The sequence below is a fragment of the Copadichromis virginalis genome, linkage group LG4, assembly GCF_057382275.1.
Source record: "Copadichromis virginalis isolate Kocher_CV1m ecotype Utaka linkage group LG4, C_Virginalis_male_GT1.1, whole genome shotgun sequence".
Lineage (NCBI taxonomy): Eukaryota > Metazoa > Chordata > Actinopteri > Cichliformes > Cichlidae > Copadichromis > Copadichromis virginalis.
The window spans coordinates 11,302,521-11,322,453 of NC_140621.1; the positions used below are offsets into that span (position 1 = coordinate 11,302,521).

General features: G+C 41.4%; 1 protein-coding gene across 9 annotated transcripts in view; it reads left to right on the plus strand.

Moving 5' to 3' along the window:
• The window catches only part of LOC146710870 (RNA binding protein fox-1 homolog 2-like), a 55,874-nt gene that overhangs the window by 20,296 nt on the left and 15,645 nt on the right, over window positions 1-19,933 (plus strand). For all 9 annotated transcript variants that reach the window (XM_085453529.1, XM_085453530.1, XM_085453524.1 and 6 more), the window contains 4 exons: window positions 7,415-7,618; window positions 10,968-11,141; window positions 11,539-11,592; window positions 11,842-11,934. In XM_085453529.1, coding sequence (XP_085309655.1) covers window positions 7,415-7,618; window positions 10,968-11,141; window positions 11,539-11,592; window positions 11,842-11,934 — 525 coding nt within the window. The remainder of the gene's footprint in view (window positions 1-7,414; window positions 7,619-10,967; window positions 11,142-11,538; window positions 11,593-11,841; window positions 11,935-19,933) is intronic.

Below are 19,933 nucleotides of genomic sequence, written 5' to 3' on the forward strand. Positions count from 1 at the left end.
TGCACTGTGTGAAACTGCTCCACCTGAGGGTTAACTGTTCTCCCACCGCCTGTAAAAGCCACCGTGATGCTGTCCGACACTAATGCTGCTGCTCTAAATGCCATTGCCCGAGGCCTGTGCGATGCGGGTTGAGGTGTGAAAGCACTCCGCATGTTACCTCACAGCAAATACGTGCACACAGAACAAGAAGCCGAAATGTATGCGGTACTGTATCTCCTAGGTTACCTTCCCCTGCATGATAAACAGCAGTGTAACACTGGGTGCACACACACCATACCCTAGCTTACACTGCAGCAGGAAGTCAGTGCTGCTGGGCTTTTACATTTCATCATCTTCTGCAAAAGGTATGGCAGCAGGGAACGAATGGTCCATCTTGTAGCATTTTTCAGTGTTGGCAATCTAAGATTTATCCAAGAGTAGATTAAGATTTTCGATTTCTGAACTTATGTGATTTTTAGATTTTTATTGGTCCTTTTAATGTTTGCAAATTGTCAGTGATCGAGGTTTAACAGATGATTTTACTGCTGAATGCTCTGTAAATCGGTTGAAATGAACGAGTCGGGAGGCTTTAATTTTTTAAGTGTTAAGTGCAGCGATGAGCTGAGTGCCATAATGACATAAAAGTCAGCATACTTCTTAGAAATATTGTTATTATGATTTGGAAATTGGTGAAATGCATAATGCAGCAGATCACATGTCAGGCTGAGAAATGGGCAGATTAAGTGTTTGGACTGAATTATCATGCAGTAGAAAGATTGCAGACAGTGTGCAGCGAATTTGGACACATTAACCTGAAATTGGCATCCAAGTTCCTCACTGAAATATATCAGTGTTGTTCTCCATTTTTGGCTTCTTTCTTAAGGGTCCACACAGTAAATCATCTGCTTTCATCTCATCCTGTTCTTCCATCCTTTGTCTTTTCCCAACAGTGGCATATTTTCCACTGACCTGCTGCTTCAACCGATTTGATACGGAAAGGTCATTCTTCACGATCCGCATTTTTGGTCTGGCACAGATTTTTAGGCTGGACGCCCGCCCTGATGCAACCCTCCCAATTTATCTGAGCTTGGGACCAACGCTGGCTCGAGGCCTCCATGGCTGGGTTTCACTGGAATATCTCAATGAGGGATTTAATGAAATTTTATGGTTTATATTTTAATTTAAACTGCTCTTGAAATTGCTCATAATATTAAATATTTTTGGAAAAATATTATTAAATCATTATAAAATCATATTATAGCCTCAGTCGCTGCTGTGGGACTTTAACATAGCTTTCATCATTAATTATTCTGCAGTTCTGTTGATGCTTTGTTAAAAAAAAAAAAAAAATGAAATCCCTGTTATAATTTCATCCGAGCCAAAAGTTGCTTTGCAAATGTATTTTTTTCTGATCAATAGTTTAAACCCTTTAATATCAACTCACTGTCATTATTGACAATTAAAACATCAAATCCAGTCATCTAAATAAATGGAACCTAATAACCCGTTATTACTATTATTGAGGAGTAATTGATTGTCACGATAATTATTGTGATTCATTTTTCGACCTTCATATAATTGACCAAATACTCAGACGGTGATGGTTTTACTTCAGCACAGCGATGGTGCTCCAGCTGCTCTTTATCAACTGTCATAAAAACACTGACAGTCTTGCACGTGATGCATTATTGTATGCGCAGGCCAACTTACTGCACAACACACTGCCGATATTGACTGTTGCAGTTTTTCTAAAGGAAAACAATTTTGGTTGGTTATTTTTAGGACACATCGCCCAAAGTGAGTGCGAGTGTTTGAGAGAAGTCTGTGTGATTATGGTAATGATACTGATGGTGATGTTGATCAGAGCTGTCAAAAACCGACAGGCTGCATGTCACAGATCTCAGCGGAGCTGCGGAGCCGCTGACACTGACAGACAGCGTGGGGTTAGTCTGTAGTTCATACAGCGGGTTAGGTATTTGGTTTATGTTAATTTTTTATTTTAAACGAGTGGAAATCGACACCACCTCAGCTTGGATATCTCCCTGATCCCCAACCGTCATCGTTACTCAGTTAATTAGCTTAGTTTTTCCCAACTTGACAACTCTTTGGAGTTTGTTATTTTTTCCTCCTTAGCAACAACTAGCCATCGAGCATGGGGTCACTCTCTGCACCTCTCTGTTAGTCATCTCTGTGCAGTTTTTGGAAGAGAAAAGCAAAAAGGCACATGTGCAATGTTGTTCTAGTAGTTTGTTACCAAAATGGAGGCAGTGCAATTTGTGATATTAATAAAAAATAAAAGACTTTTTTTTTAGGCTGTGTCTAATTTTAAAACAGTTGTAAAAATAGCAAAGCTGCGTGTGGTCATTTTTGTCAGACGACGTTGTGGTTATAAAACCAGAGTCCTTAAGAGAAAATGCCTTTTAATTAAATATAAAGTTGTGTGTCCTGCTTTCATCGTCTTCAGCAGCACCCCACCCACTGCTCTCCCACTCAAGAGCTCCAACCAAAGCATTAAATATTCGCCGTTGATCACTCCGGAAGCTCCTGACAGCCTTAACAGGAGTCGGTGGTTAAGGCTAACCTACGAGCTGCTTCTGATTACAGTTATAGCTGCAGCATATGGAACGGGAGCTTCGACTTAAGGTTCTGTGTTGAGGCACTTTTGTTGCCAGATATCTATCTATGTGTCCTCTGGATGTGAGCCAGTGCACTATGGATGTACCTCTAAATGACAACTGGCGCACATTCAAGAGAGAGAGGCAGCGTCTGCATAGAGGCAGCTGTATAAGGAGATGGGGCTGTGGCCTGTTTGATGGACATATCAGTGCAGTTGGGGCTTTGAGTGACTGGAGAGGAGAGAGAGCCAGTGGGTTTGAAAGAAGGCGAAAAAATATGGCCCTCTTGCTTTCATCAAGCGTGGCAGGCAAGAATGAAGGGAGGGAAGGGTGGGTGGACGGGGGAGATATAACACAGGCACACTGACTTCAGCTGAAGGGAAAGGAAAAATAGATGGACTGCAGTTGGAGAAGAATCTGTGAGTAGTATTTCTGCCTCCAGCCAGACAACTTAGTAGATAGTTGCAATAGACAAATTGTCATGAATTTTTCAGCATCATCACAATTTGGGTGTTGACTCTGTGGCTGGTGTCAACACCTAAGGTGACCCCCCCCCCGCCAGAATCCTCTGTGTGTATGTAAAAACACAGTCTCAGGTCTCTCAAGTAAATTGCCCACTGTGTGTTTTGGGATGAATATGTCGTGGTTTCTTATTTGCGATATCAGGTTTTAATTTTGTGAGCTTTTCAGCTGATACTTGAAGCTACTCTGTTTTCACCTTTGCTCAGATTGCTTTTCATGACACTTTAATAAGAAGCATATCCTGTTTAATCTTATCTTACAGCGTCAAAATTCTTCCTTTGGAAAGTTTTTCTTGAAACCAGACGTAACTCTAATGCAGTGTCTCATTATTTCCTATAATTCCTCTCTCCCCGCTAAGTCCCCCTTTCATTTTTCCACGGTTTTCTTTTTCCTTTCCCCCCTCTCTCCTTTTTTCAGTATGTGACGCTGCCATGTAGGGCAGCACTGCTCCTTAGTCAGCGGGTCGGGAATGCCTGTGTCACCCTAACATTGTAGTCTTATCCAGTCTGATCTGGATCCAGTGACAGCTTTATTCCTTGTCCTGTTTATTAGTTCATTTATTTATCCAATAATTCATTTAAAAAAACTGTATCTTTCAATTTGGTATCTGAGTCCACAAACATGGTCATAAGCACTCTGTTTGTTTTGTTAAGCCTCAGCAGCAGGATGATGAATGGTACAATACTTCAAGATGCTTTTTTTCGTATAACTAATTATGCTACAAGCAGGCGGCGGCATTAGAAGAGGTCATCTGGTCCATTGTTTGGTTGATATGCTCTCATCAGACCAAATTAATATTGGTCTGCCATTACTGTGGATTTATGCTTCAGCCGGAAATCTACGCCGTAGCTACTGCTGGAAATAGTCAGTGTGGCTGTGTTTTGTGAGAACAGATGATCAAAAAGTCAAGTGTAAACTTTTGCACATCACAGCTCAGCAAACAACAAAACCTATCATGCAAAAGCACTCAGCTAACCTGTCAGTGTTGTTCTACCAATGTTTGTGTGAAAGGCTCAAGGCTTTCAGTGTAAACGCACCAGGATTGGTTTATTTGAAGGTTTGGACTCTCGCATGCAGCCACAGCTTCACCGAGCCCCGCTGTCTGTTAGTAGCAGCAGGTCCACAGCAGCCCAAACTGGATGTGAAGCTTGGTTTCTCAACAACATGGAAAAATAGTTAGGGATTCCCTTTAAAATAACAATAGCTTTTATGAGTATTTATAGTAATGTAGACTAAAAAGAATTACTCCCCCTCTCACAAAAGCAGTTCATTGGTTGCCGAGTAGGTGTGACTGTCTTTGGCTGACTACGGCAGCTTGAGTTGTTAGCATTGCATAAATGCACGTAGTCCAGTTTTTTCAGGCCCGATCTAATTCCCCTTTCCTCTTTGCTATGTTGTCACTCTTTCCTTTCTCCACTCAGTCTTCCTCCTTTCTGCACTATGAGTGTGTTTTTGTGACTCAGCCATGGGTCGGGATATGCCTGAAGAACACACCCTTTGGTGGCTTAACACAGGCTACTGCACGTTTATGAGCTCACATGCCCTAACAAGAACGCTTAAGCTTTGATTTAACATAGCCAGGCTAAGGCCCAGCTAATGAATTTTAATGGCGCGTTATCTCTTTTTGAACAGGTTTTTGATGGGCCGTCTTTATCACAAGGTGACAAAGACCGTAGTTGGATGCAAAACACACAGTTTTCTTTTTTCCTTTTCCCCTAACATGCATGTCCTGCAGTCAGAACAGTAGTGGACGAGTTCCCCAGATTTTTCCAGCCTGTTTGTGGATTACGCAGTCTCCTCTGATTCCTCCACTATCAGCTGGGCTCAGACTCCAGGAAGCTGCTTGTGTTGCAGATGGGCCTTTTAGCCTCGGTTGACTGTTTACAGCCACTGCGGCTGTGACTGCAGAAGAACAGTAAGCAGTCGGGCTATAGGATTAGAGAAAGGGAAAGAGCCCATTTGCTTTGCGGCATCTTAGTTACTCTGCCTAATTAAAAAGGCTGTCTGGAGACAGAGTGTCTCTAGGCGTCACCCAGCCCAGATACAGCCCATGGCAGAGACCAGACCAGTGGTTAATGGTGTTGGATGCGGTGTGTCATCCTGCCTAGCTTGGTAGAAAAAAAGCAGCCCTGACCCCAAACTTGATGGCCTTTTTTTTTTTTTTTTTTTTTTTTTTTTTTTAAAATAAATCCATCAGAAGTTTGCAGACGACACAGCCATCATGGGGTGTATCTGGGATGATCAGGAAGAGGAGTACAGAAGTCTGGTGAGGAACTTTGTCGCATGGAGTCACACAAACCACCTGCAACTCAACACCTCAAAGACTAAGGAACTGGTTGTGGACTTCAGGAGGTCTAGAGCAGGTCCACTGCCGGTTCAGATAGAGGGGGAGGAGGTGGAGGTGGTCAACAAGTACAAGTACCTCGGGCTGTGGGTGGACAATAAACTGGACTGGTCATGCAACACAGAGCACCTGTATAAAAAAGCCCAAAGCCGACTGTACTTCCTCAGGAGGCTGAGGTCTTTTAACATCTGCAGGAAGCTCCTGAGGATGTTTTACCAGTCGGTGGTTGCTGGAGTACTTTTCTATGCTGTGGTGTGCTGGGGGAGCAGCACAGCAAAGAAGGACTCATCCAGGCTGGAGAAACTGATCAGGAGGGCTAGCTCTGTGGTCGGCATGAAGCTGGACACTCTGGTGACAGTGGCAGAGAAAAGGACATTAAAGAAACTGATGGACATTATGGACAATGCCAGGCATCCTCTGCACACGGCCATTAACAACCAGAAGAGTCTGTTCAGTGACAGGTTGCTTCTCCCAAAGACAAGAACTAACAGACTTAAAAACTCCTTTGTCCCACACGCCATCAGACTGTTTAACTCCTCCCTGGAGGGGAGAGGGAGGGGAAACAGGAGGACAAAGGAGGGGGGAACAACTAAGCTGTAGTGCCTCTTCACCTCACTGTGCAATACCTTTTGTGCAATACTTTTGTAAACAGTCAACAGTGCAATAGACTCAATACTTGAAATGTGCAATTCACTTGTATTTTTATTTTTATTCCTATTTATTCTATTTATCCCCTTCGTATATTTTATTTATATTGTCTCTGTATTTATATATATATATGTGTGTGTGTGTGTATTTTATATATATATATATATATATATATATATATATATATATATATATATATATATATATATATATATATATATATATATATATATATATATATATATATATATATATAATATTCTGTAACTTCTGTCGGTGCTGTGCTTTTTTGGAAATCGAATTTCCCAGAGGAACCCACCCGAGGGATTAATAAAGTTCTATCTAATCTAATCTAATCTAATCATTCTGCTTCTCCCCGTCCATCCTCTACCTTTCTTTTACTCTGGCTTTGCTGTAAATGCCCTTGAGTGTGTGAAATGATTGAAGCAAGCAATAGTGCAGAGTCACCACACACCCAAACACACACAACATAAAGATATATATGTGTGTGTATTTGTGAGCGTGCTGGAGCAGCAGCAGCAGCTTTAAAGAATCTGTAGGTGATCCTGCTGCTGATACAGAGCCATAGGCAGTGAAGCTCCCGCATCTAATCTGAAGTACAGCTTATCTTCCCAAGTAGTCACACAATGCAGCAGTGTATGTAACTATGTCACAGTTTACATGCCGCTGTTAGTATTTATCTACCGACTTGTCGATCCATCCTAGAAGCATCTTTGTATCTCAAACCTTGTATCAAATTTCGCAACTTAATAATAGATGATCCCCTCCTTATCGGGGTCGCTATTCCAGCTGGCACAGGGCGAGAGGCAGGTCACCAGTCTATTGGGGAGACAACCATTCGCACTCACATTCATACTTAGATTAATCTAACCCCAGTAATAATGACTTGGGACTGTGGAAGGAAGCAGGGCTACCCACAGTCCACATAGAAAGGCTGCAGCTAGATGTTGGGAGTCAAACACAGGACGTTGTTGCTGTGAGGCAGCAGTGCTAACCAATGCGCCACCATACTGCCCTAATAATAGATCTGTTTGCTGTAAATATTTCATGGTCGGCTGACTGAAAACACATGCCTGTCAGAGATATGGAGGTAAAGCGAGGCAGGGAATGAAGCAGTGACTGCGTGGTAAAGGAGAGAGAGAGAGGAAGAGAGAGTGAAATTTGATAGGCAGGATTTTAACCCCCTCATTCTCTCTCCGTCAGGGAGCTGCAGTCGCTGTAAAAAGCTCACTGAGAATATATGTTAAGCTGTCTCTGTCTCCCCCTCCTTCCCCCGCTCCCGCAGGGCTCTCAGGATTCGACAGGAGGACAGGAGGGTTTGGTGGCCCCACCCTTTACAGCATTCCCACCTCCACCCCCTCCTCAAAACGGTCTACCAGGAACAGAGTTTGGCCCTGGGGCCATGTTTGGTGCTGGAGGCCAAGGTGCAGCAGAGGTAGGGGCTGGTGCAAATGGAGCCCCCACCTCCACCAACAACAACAGCAGCAATGTAAGCACCACGATTTCATTTCCCTTTGTTTTTTTATTTATATATATATATACTTGATACCTTGTAGAGGTGGGCGGACGGATTCAAATATGAATAGTTTGTATAGCAAAAACTGGTATTGGTATCAGATCGATTGATACTATCCTCTAAGTTCAGTGTGTAGTCCACTGAACTGTATTACAACATTTGTGGAAATGAAACCGTGTACCTTAAATATCCATGGAAAATGTCTGAACCTATTTTTTCTATGTTGTCTATTTTTTAATACCCTAAAGCACATTTAAACAACAGACGTTGACCCAGAGTGCTTTAGAGACGGGCACATTTATACTTCACGTCTCCAAAAAAAACCCAGTTTCAAAATACATGAATACATGAAAAGCTGAGAGGTGTGTTTTGTTGACTAATTATTATAGAAAATTAAAAACACAGTGATTTAGTGATCATTAAAATGTGTTCAGAATTTACAAGTTGATAATGATTCATCTCATAAACCACGACACGCTGTGCTGCCACAATAATATTAACTCTCTCAAATCTGAGGTAACAGTGGGTGCCTGCTCAGTTTTTGGCATTCCTCAGCAGACTTCATTACCGACACCTGACGGTTAGTTGACTTTCCTCTAACAGCAGTAAAATAATCGTCAGGTGATTTTAGTTTTAATAGCAAGGAGCTACGGATCTAAATTCCCATGTTGTGTTTATATTAGCTTAGCTTGAATGTCAACAGCCAAATCTAATAAAATAAAAACATCTCACTGCATTTGCTAAAAGTCAATATGATCACATTGCCTCCCTAAAGATACTGGCATGAAATGAGCATTCATCTCATCTTCATCTGATCAAACTGAGACATTTCTGTTTTAATCTTTTTCGCTTTGTATTAGGGCTGCTCAATTAATCGAATTTTAATCACGATTACGATCTGGGCTTTCAACGATCATTAAAAATGACTGAGCCGATTATTAGCCCCTCCCTCATGCTTTACTCTCGCGCTGCTCCGTGTGGCAAATCAAGCGCACCTCTCTGCATTTCGAACACGCGTCACAACAATTAAGAGGACCCGAGGGAAGCTCGGAAAGCTAAGCAGAAGTTATTTGGACAGGAGAGTGACTGCCGTTGGTTGAAAAGAGAGGTAAAAAAAACAAAACTTAAGTGGTGTGGAAACATTATGGGTTCGCGGAGTCAGACGTGGATCAAGTAGACACAGTGTGTAAACTTTGCTATGGTGTCGTAGCTGCACCACAGAGCAACACTGCAAAGTTCACATTTTTCATTTATTTCTTATATTGCAAACATTTGCACTGTTATCAGTATTTGCACACTATTTTATATTATTTTTTAAAGTCATTATTCAATACATTGTTATTGTTAAACCTTTAAAGCCGGTCAGAGCAGCATGCTCGTTTTGTGTAACTATTTTTAAATCCCTGTAGAACCTGAACGCTAAGCTAGCACAATAAATTTTTTTCCATATGAAACCAGAGGAGTTGTACTTACATCTTATGCCATCAGCTTGTCCTCGGTCACGGTTTCCTTCCACATATAGCTTTGCAAAAATTGCATAAAAAGAGCTTGCAGGAACAAAAACATAATATTCCAGAAACACTTTGCCGATCCGATCAGCTGTTCTTAACACTTCCCACATTGAAAAAGACATCAACGTGAACTATCGCAAGTGACGTCATTTTTGCGGAAAATTTAGTTTTTTACTTGTAGGCCTTAGAATTGCACTGCTGGAAATAGTTTATTTTGATGCACATGCACATTCTTTGCAAATTTGCATCATAGGATTGTTTTTTTGTTTTTCCTGCAGTATATAAAAATTGCTGTATCTCCAAAAATAAAACTATGAAGACACTCAAAATAAATTTCCTGTTGTTGTAAACTATTTTTTGCAACTTTTTTGTATTTAAAGTTTTGAGGGATAAACCTCTTAAATTTCTCCAAGTAGAAATATATGTAAAAACAAAAACGATTTTCAATTTTTTTGTAGTTTATTGCACTTTTTTGCAATTAATGTAGTTACTATGGACTTAATGCATACACATTATTAAAATATGGGCTATAACAGTTGTATTGATGTATAGCAACTTGAAATGCTCCCACAAATGGCACTACAGCATGTAAAAAAAATAATATAAGCTCTGGCGGACGAAATAAATATCGTCAAATAATCGTGATCTCAATTTCAGTGAAAATAATCGTGATTATCATTTTTGCCATAATCGAGCAGCCCTACTTTATATGCAGATGCAAAAAACTGTGCTTTTACTTGGAGTCTAAACTTTTAGACTGCAGGATATGTGAATTTGGGTGACTCCTTTCTACAAACTTTTAATTACGAACAAACCTGAACGCATCCTGTGTAGACGGGCATAAGAGCGAGGCTGCCGGCAAAACTGTGTGGACGCACCTCTTCTCATTTCTCAGCTTGTTTCATTGTTGATTCCTAGTCCCTCCCATCTGGGTTACTAGCTGAGGCTAAAAAACCCCAAACGCTTGATCAAAACGAGAAACCGCCAGTCAAGTTGGACTCACGATCCCCACAGGCTTTTACTTTGAAGGATTTTGCGTGTATCTTATCAGAAAACAGGCATAAAATGCAACGGGCGCTCTTTATTTTCACTATAGTTGACTTGTCCATGTTATTTTAAGAAACTTTGATCAGTTATTTTGTTTCTTCTTCTTATTTTTTTTAGAAGTAGGAGGAGCTTTTCACACTGATCACATCAGTGCCTCTGAGCATAGCCGCTGCCTCTTTGAGGAACACGCTTTCTTATGATGATGTCTGGCATTTTGACCCCTCAGTTAAATTTAACTTTAAATACATAATGTTAAGTACACCTATTGATATGATGATCAAATAACAGCGGTCTAACATGTCGCTACTGAGCTAATGAGTAGATTTTAATCTAAATATAAGAATGTATTAAGACTCACATTGAATCTTTATTTCATTATTCAAATTCATGTCTTCTTTTTTGTTTACCAATGTGTTAAAAACATAAAAAATTGAGTATTATATAAATAAAAAAAGCTCAAGTCACCGTGCAGCTCACACCTGGATAGGAGGGCAGTATTTTCTGGTTACCACAGCTTGACCAGATACGTAGTGTCATATCTTTATTTTATTTTATTTTTGTAACTTTTGAGTTCTTTGACTTGCTGTACTGAAGAGGAAAGGAGAGAGGAGTTGAGGCAACAGGCATTTAAATAAAATAAAATTAAATTGCTTGTCTTTTTTTCCATTTCGGTTTATTCTCCATTGTTTCTTCTTCTCCTGCTATCTATACAGCGCTATAACTTGACTCCATCTGTCTCACTCTCCTCTTCTTCCCACAAACAGGTAAAGACAGAGGAGACGTCTCAGGGTGAGGCGGGTGTACAGTGCGGCGCAGGAGGCACAGGAGCGGGAGGCTCAGCAGGAGACTCGACAGAGGCCAAAGGGACCCCCAAACGCCTCCATGTTTCAAACATCCCCTTCCGCTTCCGGGACCCAGACCTCAGGCAGATGTTTGGGGTAAGAACTGTTGGAGCCTCATTTTTAAGGTGGGGATCAATAAATCAGTCTAGACACCCTGCGTCCTCCATATAAGGGGCTGCCTCAGAGCGAATGACAAAAGAGTGAAACGCTCATAAAGAAAGGAGACTGATGGGTGTTCTCTTATCTGTGTCATCATGTTTGTATGAGTGTCAAAGTAGGAGGAAAGAAATGGAGCAGAGTTCAACGCAAAGAAATGCACATTAAAATGCAAATGTTGTCTTTTGTGTAACAGTGACCCCTAGTGTAAAGTAGCTTTAATTCAAATAGCTTTACATGGCCCTTAATGACTTTTATTAATTAAGCACAGAATCGTGAGATCCCTTATTGATATAAGATTGTTGGCTAATATTTCTTTCCTCAAATTTCTTCGCAGCAATTTGGGAAGATCCTGGATGTTGAGATTATTTTCAATGAGAGGGGTTCAAAGGTAAGTGCGCATCAAGCATCTGATACTCAATGCTGTGACCGGCTTACTGCTGAAAGATTTCCTGTGTAACTGTGACTATTTGTCATGTGGTATTAGCAGTCCGCGTGAGAAATCGCTGTTCCAGAACTAAAGTCATCTGTTTAACAGTGTCAGAATGAGTCCCGCAGATTGTCCTCTACCGGTCGGCAATCCCTTCTGACATGCCCCTCACTCACCATCAACCTCTCTAACCTCTGCTGCGTACCACAGGGTTTTGGCTTTGTGACATTTGAGAACAGCGCAGACGCAGAGAAAGCCAGGGAAAAGCTCCACGGCACACTGGTGGAAGGTCGTAAGATTGAGGTAATTTTGCTCTCTCCCTTTCTCTTCCTTCTTTTCTTGTCTCCTCTCTCTACTCCCACCATAATTCTGCTTGATCACTGACGTGCTAGCTAGCTCCCATCCTCCCTTTAGTGATATGCTCTGATGCAGCCCAGTGGTATCCCACACCGGTCCTCTGCAATATGTTTCTTGTTTTTAAAACCCAAAAGACTTGATTTATTATTTTGATGTTTTGTTTTTGTGGTGGGAATGATTAGGGGTGCAAGAACACTACACTAAGGCATGCTGGGTACTTTTCCTCTGAAGTGTTTCCCCCCCTGCCCTCTGTATATTAACCTGTTGTCTTTTTACCTGCCCCCCTCAACCGATGCACAACTTGCAGCCACGCTAACGTTACAACTTCTCGTGCAACAATTGGAATGAGATTTGTGCATTTTGCACCGGAGGGCACAAGTGGAACGCAGTGAAAGGACGATGCATGGCAGATTGCTGTCAGATGCTCTTATTTTTCTCCCCCAGCATAGAGAAATCCTTCTGTATTCCCCTCTCCCGGTGCTGTAGCTAAGTGGTTGTGACAGCTTTTGGCTCCTGATGCAACAGCAGCATGCTGGGAATCACAGCAACACTGACGCATGCTCACTTTATGGAAGTCTGGGTTCTTTCTGATGAAATGTACACTTGATTTTATTTATTTTCTGGTTTTTGTGGTTTGAGGTTGTGTGTTTTTTGTGTGACATATTCTTTCCCATGTTTTACCTGAAGCATGTTCTTAGTTTTTGAATTGAGTTTTTCTTTTTTTTCCTTCCCTCTTTATTTTAATTGGGGTTTCAATCAGCCAGTTATCCATATTGGATCACTTGACTTGTGCCATCGTAAGCCAGGATTTGTGCATGGGCTTACTGTGGTGATTTCCTTGTGACGAGTATGTATGTGTGTGTCTGTCTGTGTGTGGGTGTGTGCAAGGCAGTTCCTGCATGATGGATGAGGCTGGAACCTTTTTAGTTATGTACTCTCAGTTCTGCTGCAGTGTGGTGGAGAATGAGAAACATCCACCTGCATCCACTGGTACAACATTATATTCCCCTCCGCCACCTCCACCTTCAGTCAGTCAGCAAGCTGAATGGATACTGATGGAGCCAGTTTACCATGCATCAGTTTTTCCTTTTGTATATCAACAACCTGTGCCATTCCTGGCATCGCTTTAACCTGATTCTGTGACTCTTCCCAGATTTTTGCATGATGTAAGTCACTTGTCAAACAGCAAGACATCTTTGTTTTCAGTCGTCACTCTGCATGTGTTTTGTTGAACTCCAGTAGCAGCGATGGCCTCGTAGTGAGTCACGTATCAGCCGCATGGTGGGTCAGCAGCAGGAGTCTGTAGAGCAGCCTCTCTCTTTCTGTCTGTTTATGGTGCATGGGCTTGAAGACAAAAGGCTGGCGCAGGACAAACAGTGGATTTGTGTTTATACATTCTTCCAGCCAAGGAAAAACGGCCGGACATTTCTATTTCAGGCAATGCTCTCTGGCAGTTCTCCTTTCTCGCAGATGTCGCTGCAGTAACTCACGCTTCAACCGGTCGTATGATTTCAGAGTTTGTTGAAGTTTGTTTTCAGAGACAAATATGGTAAAAGAGCAACAGTGAAATCTCACATTTCTTTTATAATTCAGAAACTCTGAAATATAGGCCTGTGCGACTGTTTAGACATAAATATTTCACCATTACGTGTGTGACTAGAGTTTACTGCTATCCAGTGGCCTGGGTTTAGCTGATGTAGATTTAGTTGTGCATGATTTATATTTTAATCTGGTAATTTGGAGCCTCGCTGAGGCAGTACTGCTGACAGCTGGATGTTTATTCTTGCATGTTTATTATGTATGGCTATTTTGTTGAATTAGTTGTGGTGACGGGCTGTTAATTTACTTGTTCGGTTGGCATGAACTGAGTTACACCTGAGTGCTTATAGCTTGTTTCACTTACTGGGGGAAAAAGGCTTGATAGCTGAACTCCTAGACTGATTTTGACTCAATGATTGATAAAGGAATGCTGTACTGTACTCGAGTGCTGGCTTGTTTTTATTCTTGGTGCATGCAAGTGGAATTGGGTAGTCTTATTTTATTTCCTTTTTGTTTTCCTACTAGCTCCCCATAGTGTGCATGTATGTGGATTAAATGAAAGAGAGTAGAAACAGAGTTGTTGTACTTAAAGTTACACTGTACTTCTCTTTGTCTGGAATAAAACTCTGCGCTTTGAAGAAGTCAGTTTCCTGTATGCTTCCAATGTATCCATGTAAGTGGCCCAACTACAGTTCTCTTTGTCTATACCTGCTTCTTCCCATCTCATCACCATTTACTCTATATATAGACCATTGAGTGCTATAGGCCTATATATAGTTGTGACAATGTGGATCTTGTACACACTTTCAAACATGCGCATCTTCATCTGTCCATGGCTGTCTTTCTGATTGTGTGTATGCCCTGACATAAAGCAGCCCACACTCCAAGCATCTGTCTGACTGTACCATTTTGGCTGTCATTAACGTGTTGTTTTATCTACATTTTAGTCACATGTTGTACGTGCTATCACAGATTTATTCTACTTGTAGTTAGTGGCTGTAAGCGGAGTTGATTCGGGTCCAATCATAGTCTCAGTTCCAGTTACAGAAAAATTAAAGGGAGCCTTTTTCTTATTTTCTGTCTCTAAAGGTAGATGCTTATGTTAAACATAGCTAAAATTTCAGATAATAAGGTTTAGTGTCATCCCTGCGCATACAAGTCCTCTCAATGCTTACTGTTCAGATATTTGTTTGTTTTTTAATTGTCTTTGATCTGTATGTTGTCAGCCAGGAGCTTATATCCTTATATGGTCATCTCAAGCACACCACTGCTGTTTGGGAGGGGCAGCCAATCAGATGAAAGTCAGCTTACAGGGATAGGATGAATAAAGATAGGGCTGGAATAAAATAAATATGGTAGAGCTTGGAATGAACATAATGGGTCCACTTTATTTTTAGGCTGGTGTACACATCTGGTGTGCGCCTCGCACATTTTGAAACAATGCAGCTGTCGTAACTGTGCTTCTGGCTGATGATTGGATTCTGCTCTGTGTGAACAACAGCTGCTGGTCACACAGAGCAATTTTCATTTGTTCAGGGAGCTCAGTTTTAATGTTTCCTTCTTTGTTTATTTATACGGGACCGTCTGAAGGTGAAGATGTATGATGCTAGGCTATTAACTTTTTGATTAATCCTAATAATCATGATCGAAGCACACTTTGATCGCACACTCAAAATTAAGTTGTTGCAAGTATCATATTTTACAGGTCTTCACACATCCATAGAAGAAATGGTATTGAGACAGAGACCATGTTGGACCCTGCAAACTCCCATTCACTAACCCTCGCTCTAGAATTGTGCGTTTGCGATCGATCTGTGTTGCTGGAGTGTTATGGGAAGTGAAGGCTCCTCCGCGGCGCAGAGTTTTAGTCAGATATAACACAAGAGCACAGAATGGCTGACACGTGTGTGTGTCTCTCTGTGCCACGAACGGTGCAGCTTTGCATGCAAAGTAGGGACTCGAGTCGGGGGTGCAAGCGAGCCCGAGGAGTGTCGTCATCGCTGCATGGATGTGTGCGGGTGAAAAGGGAGGAGAAGCAGTTGTGTCTGTGTTTCTGCATGCCTGACAACGCATATTCTCACCAAACGGTGCTGCTGCCACACGCTCCTCTAACAGACACAGTTGGGCCTTCAATCAGTCGTTTCCCCGTGAGAATTTCATTTGAATGAACTCGAATGCGAGTCACAGGATCAGCCACGGTCTGATTCGAAGGCTCACCTGTCATAGATGACCACGGCCCCCCACCCTGCACGTACGCGCGCGCGCGCACACACACACACACACACACACACACACACACACACACACACACACACACACACACACACACACAGTATTTGATCTGTTATTTGAGCTTTCTGTTACTGCATGAGTCACCGCGGCCAAGATTAATGAATGAAATGTGAGCGTGTCCGTGTGTGTTTACGAAGAAAGCGGTTGAAAGAAACGGGGAAAGAGAGTTTGCACTTTGCCCTTTTCAACCCTTGATCTGTCGCTGTGTGTCTGCTCTGTTCTTTCTCTTCAATATCCCTTCATTCTCTTTTCGCCAGTCACGTTTGTCTTTCTGTCATTTCGTATTGATTAGTTTGGAATAGACGAAAAGATGTTTGGTCGGTTTTCTTTGTTTTTTTTTTCCTTATTTTATTTTATTTTATCATCCATCTAGTTTTTCTTGTTTGACTGGCCTTCAATGTGCTCTTTTGTGGTGACTGGATAAAAGTGGAAATTATAGTCACTCAGTGTCCAAACACACATTTCTTCCTTCTGTGGCGTAACTTTGCTACACAAGAATCAGTCCATTTCTATCCAAAAATGTCCCTGCTTGCCCTTTTGACTGGAAATAGACCCAGGCAGCAATAAACTGACTTTTGCTATTCTGCTCTAACGATGGAGGGTGGTGTTATTTGGTGTCTTCTTTTCTTTTCCTTGGAGGTGTTCCATTTGCTCCTTAGTTATTTTGTGGCTAAGGTCCCCCTCCCCAGTTACCTCCATTCTTCTGGACCATGTTCTCTAGAGCGCCGAACACCTTGCTGCCACGTGTTTGTTGTTACAATGGTGAGAGCATCGAGAGCTAGCATCCTCTCTCCTTTCCCTTCCTCTTTCTCTCGTACTCTGCTCTGAGCTCTAACTATGCTGCTATCAGGTTTGGGGCAAAAACAGGTGGTGGTTGGTGGGGAGGGCGGGGAGGGGCATTTAGGTTTCTTTTGTTCCTGGGATTATTTGTTCCTTTATTTATTATATTTTTTCTGTTTCCCTGACGACTTCTGTGTGTTGTTGTCAGTCTCCACGGTAACCACTCGCTGTTTCTACGGTAACGGTAAGTTGTGTACAAACATCTATCACTAAAATTGATCCCCTTTCCCACCCACCCTTCAAATGGGTATTTATCTATTGTTACATTAACACTATTAATCTTTACATTTCTTTACCGATGCTTTTAATGCGATAGGCCCATGCAGTGTGAGGCCTTATTGGTATTGTGTCATTTTTCAGTGCACACTGCAATATCACAAACACACACACTCACACAAACAGACTGACACAGCATCTTCCAACAGACCTGATCTTTTTTAGCAGTAATATTTCCTCCACATGGCCGCCCCCCACCCCCTCGCTCCCTCCTCCACCACGTCATTAACACCTCACTGGGAATGACCGAATGTAATCACCCTCCTCTTTTATTGCAATGACACGGCTATCTACAATCCCATCTTATTAATTCTCCATTGGACTCAATGCATATAGCATCCATTTCTTGATTAATAAAAAAGAAATCAGCAGAAATGAAACAAAGCTTTGCTCCCTGTGCTGCCTACGATCGCTTTGACTGAATGCAGAACTTGCAGGGCAATTTAAGGCTACCCTGGTTTTCAAGTTTTTGTTTCTTTTTCTTTAATTTCTTTTTTTAAATTTCACCGGTCTTTCTGCTTTTCGGGGAGAGCACATTTATCAGATATTTGCAAATTGGACGCAGTGTTTTGAAAAATGATTTGCCGCTCACACAGGCCGAGGCCTAATGCTGAACATGTGGCGAGGCAGGATCTTGGCATATCATACTGCAGACAGTCGCTATGCCAGGAGAGCCCTTTCTGTGTTTACTGCCAAGGCAAAGATTTCACAAATGTACATACCGAGGCTAGCACACTGGCTTTGCCTTGACGTTAAAAAAACAATTGGAACAATAAACATATATATATATTGGGATGTTTTCTTCAATTGATGTACAAGTAAAACCATTAGGAACCATCCAGACACAGTTGCACCAGTTTTTCATACAAGTTTGGCTGGAAAGTTTCTTATTTCCAGTCCAGCAGTTGAATAAAATGGGTTGCACCATTAAAACTTGTTACTATCCAATTAAGACCTGTTAGCCTTTTTCAACAGGAACTTCACAGATGTTTGTGATATACCTTTGAAAGTTTGCAGTATGTTGTTTTTCTTGTGAACACTTCACACACGAGGTAGCTGGAAGGGGTTTTTGCAGTTAAACTATATATCAGATGATGCCACAGCAGCAACTGGAACAGACTGAAAAACTGAGGACATTCCACACCATTCTGTATAAACCCTAGAGATGCTTGGGTTTTAAAATCCCAGTAGATCAGCAGTTTTTGTGAATTCCTCAGCCTGCCTGGCACTAACAAGCATGTCACATTTGAAGACACTTATATCACATTTCTACCTCATTGTGATGCTCAGTTTGAACCAGCAGGTAACCGTGACTATGCCTAAATACATTAAGTGCTGGTTAGATTTTCCATTAAGGCCAAATAGGGCCATAAGTGAATTATTTCTTAATAATTAAGTAAGCTTAATTTCCTCATATTAAATTCTGACCGGAGGCATCGCCCCCTGCTGGCCACTGGAAAGATGCACTTGGTTTCACTCTTTTGGTTGGTTCTGTTACTCAACAGCAATGCCTGGGAGTGTTTAGCTGTGAATGTAGTGTTTTATTCTATTTAGATTTTAAATGAAACCTAAATAAGAAGTAGTTTATTTGGTGCAACTCATTTTAAAGTGACTGCCTTCAATAAACTAACAACAACAAGTTTGAGTGAATGAAAAGCTGATGCAGCCCCCAGCTTGTTATCACTTACTGAATCAGCGAGTTTTGTGTAACCATATGCATCTCTAAACCGATATGGGGTTTACCTTGCTGTTTTTTGGGTCTCTATTATGCTGCCTTTTCTTTTACTTTTCTTTTTTGTTCCTTTGGTTTGGTTTTCTTGTAGTGGACTGTCTGTGTGTTAGTAGTTGTAGTAGTAGTCATAGTGTACTGGTCTTTCAGTTTGTGACACACAGTTTTAATGCCTGGCATAGTGTCTCGTGTTTATTTTATTTCTCTCCTTTTTTGGGAATGAGGATTGCTCTCTCTCTCTCCTCCTCTCTCTCACTCTCTCTCCTTCTCTCTCTCTCTCTCTCTCTCTCTCTCTCTCTCTCTCTCTCTCTCTCTCTCTCTCTCTCTCTCTCTCTCTCTCTCTCCCCCTCCCTCCATCCTTTGGTGCTCTGTTTCTCAACCCACCACATACAGTGAGATTTTTCAGGAGAATGGTCACCAAAACTGATTGCTTTTTTTGAATGATGCACCTTGGTATATATATATATATATATGTTTTATTTTAAAGAGTAATTGTTTTTAGTTTGTTTTTTTCTGTGTGTGTGTTGCTCATGTAAAAATTTCTCCCTTGTTCTCGTTTTTCTTCACTCCATCTTTTCGTTCTCCTGTTTATTTCGTACATGGACTGGCTCTGTCTCTTTACTCCTCACTTTTGCATCCCGTACTCTTAACCTCCATCCTTGTCTCGTACGTGTTTGGTGTGGGAGTGCTGCGATTGTTTTGATTGGTCTCTATGCTGCATCCGACGCTTGCTGATTGGCTGAAATTTTCCTTTTTTAAAATGTTTTTTTATTTTTTTTTTAAATTTTGTTCATTCTTTTCTTTTTTTAGTTTGTTACTCACTCTTGGTCATGTGATGCGCCCGTATTTGGCTGCGTGTAATTTCTGTGTTATATGATTATTAATTTTGTCGAACAAATGTTTTTTACCCCACTCTTTCTCCCCCTCTCTTTTGAATTTTATTTTTAAAACAATTTTCTTTTTAGGTACGTAAACCCCACAAGTTTGGTTTCATATGGAAATGTGACTTTGTTTTTGTCTGGTTTTACTGTCCGGGTCCGACTGGGAGGGCAAAAGTGGGCTGAGAAAGGATGAATGTTTGATTAATCATTAACACTTAAGATTTGCCTTCCGTATTGGTCTCTGCTGATTTGCATGTGTTTCTGCCGATCGTTTACCCAGTTTCATTAATTGCGCATGACACAAACCACACAAACACACACACAAAATAGCTATATATTTAGATTTCTCATGCAATGTCATGCACATAATGGAAAAACGAAGATTTGT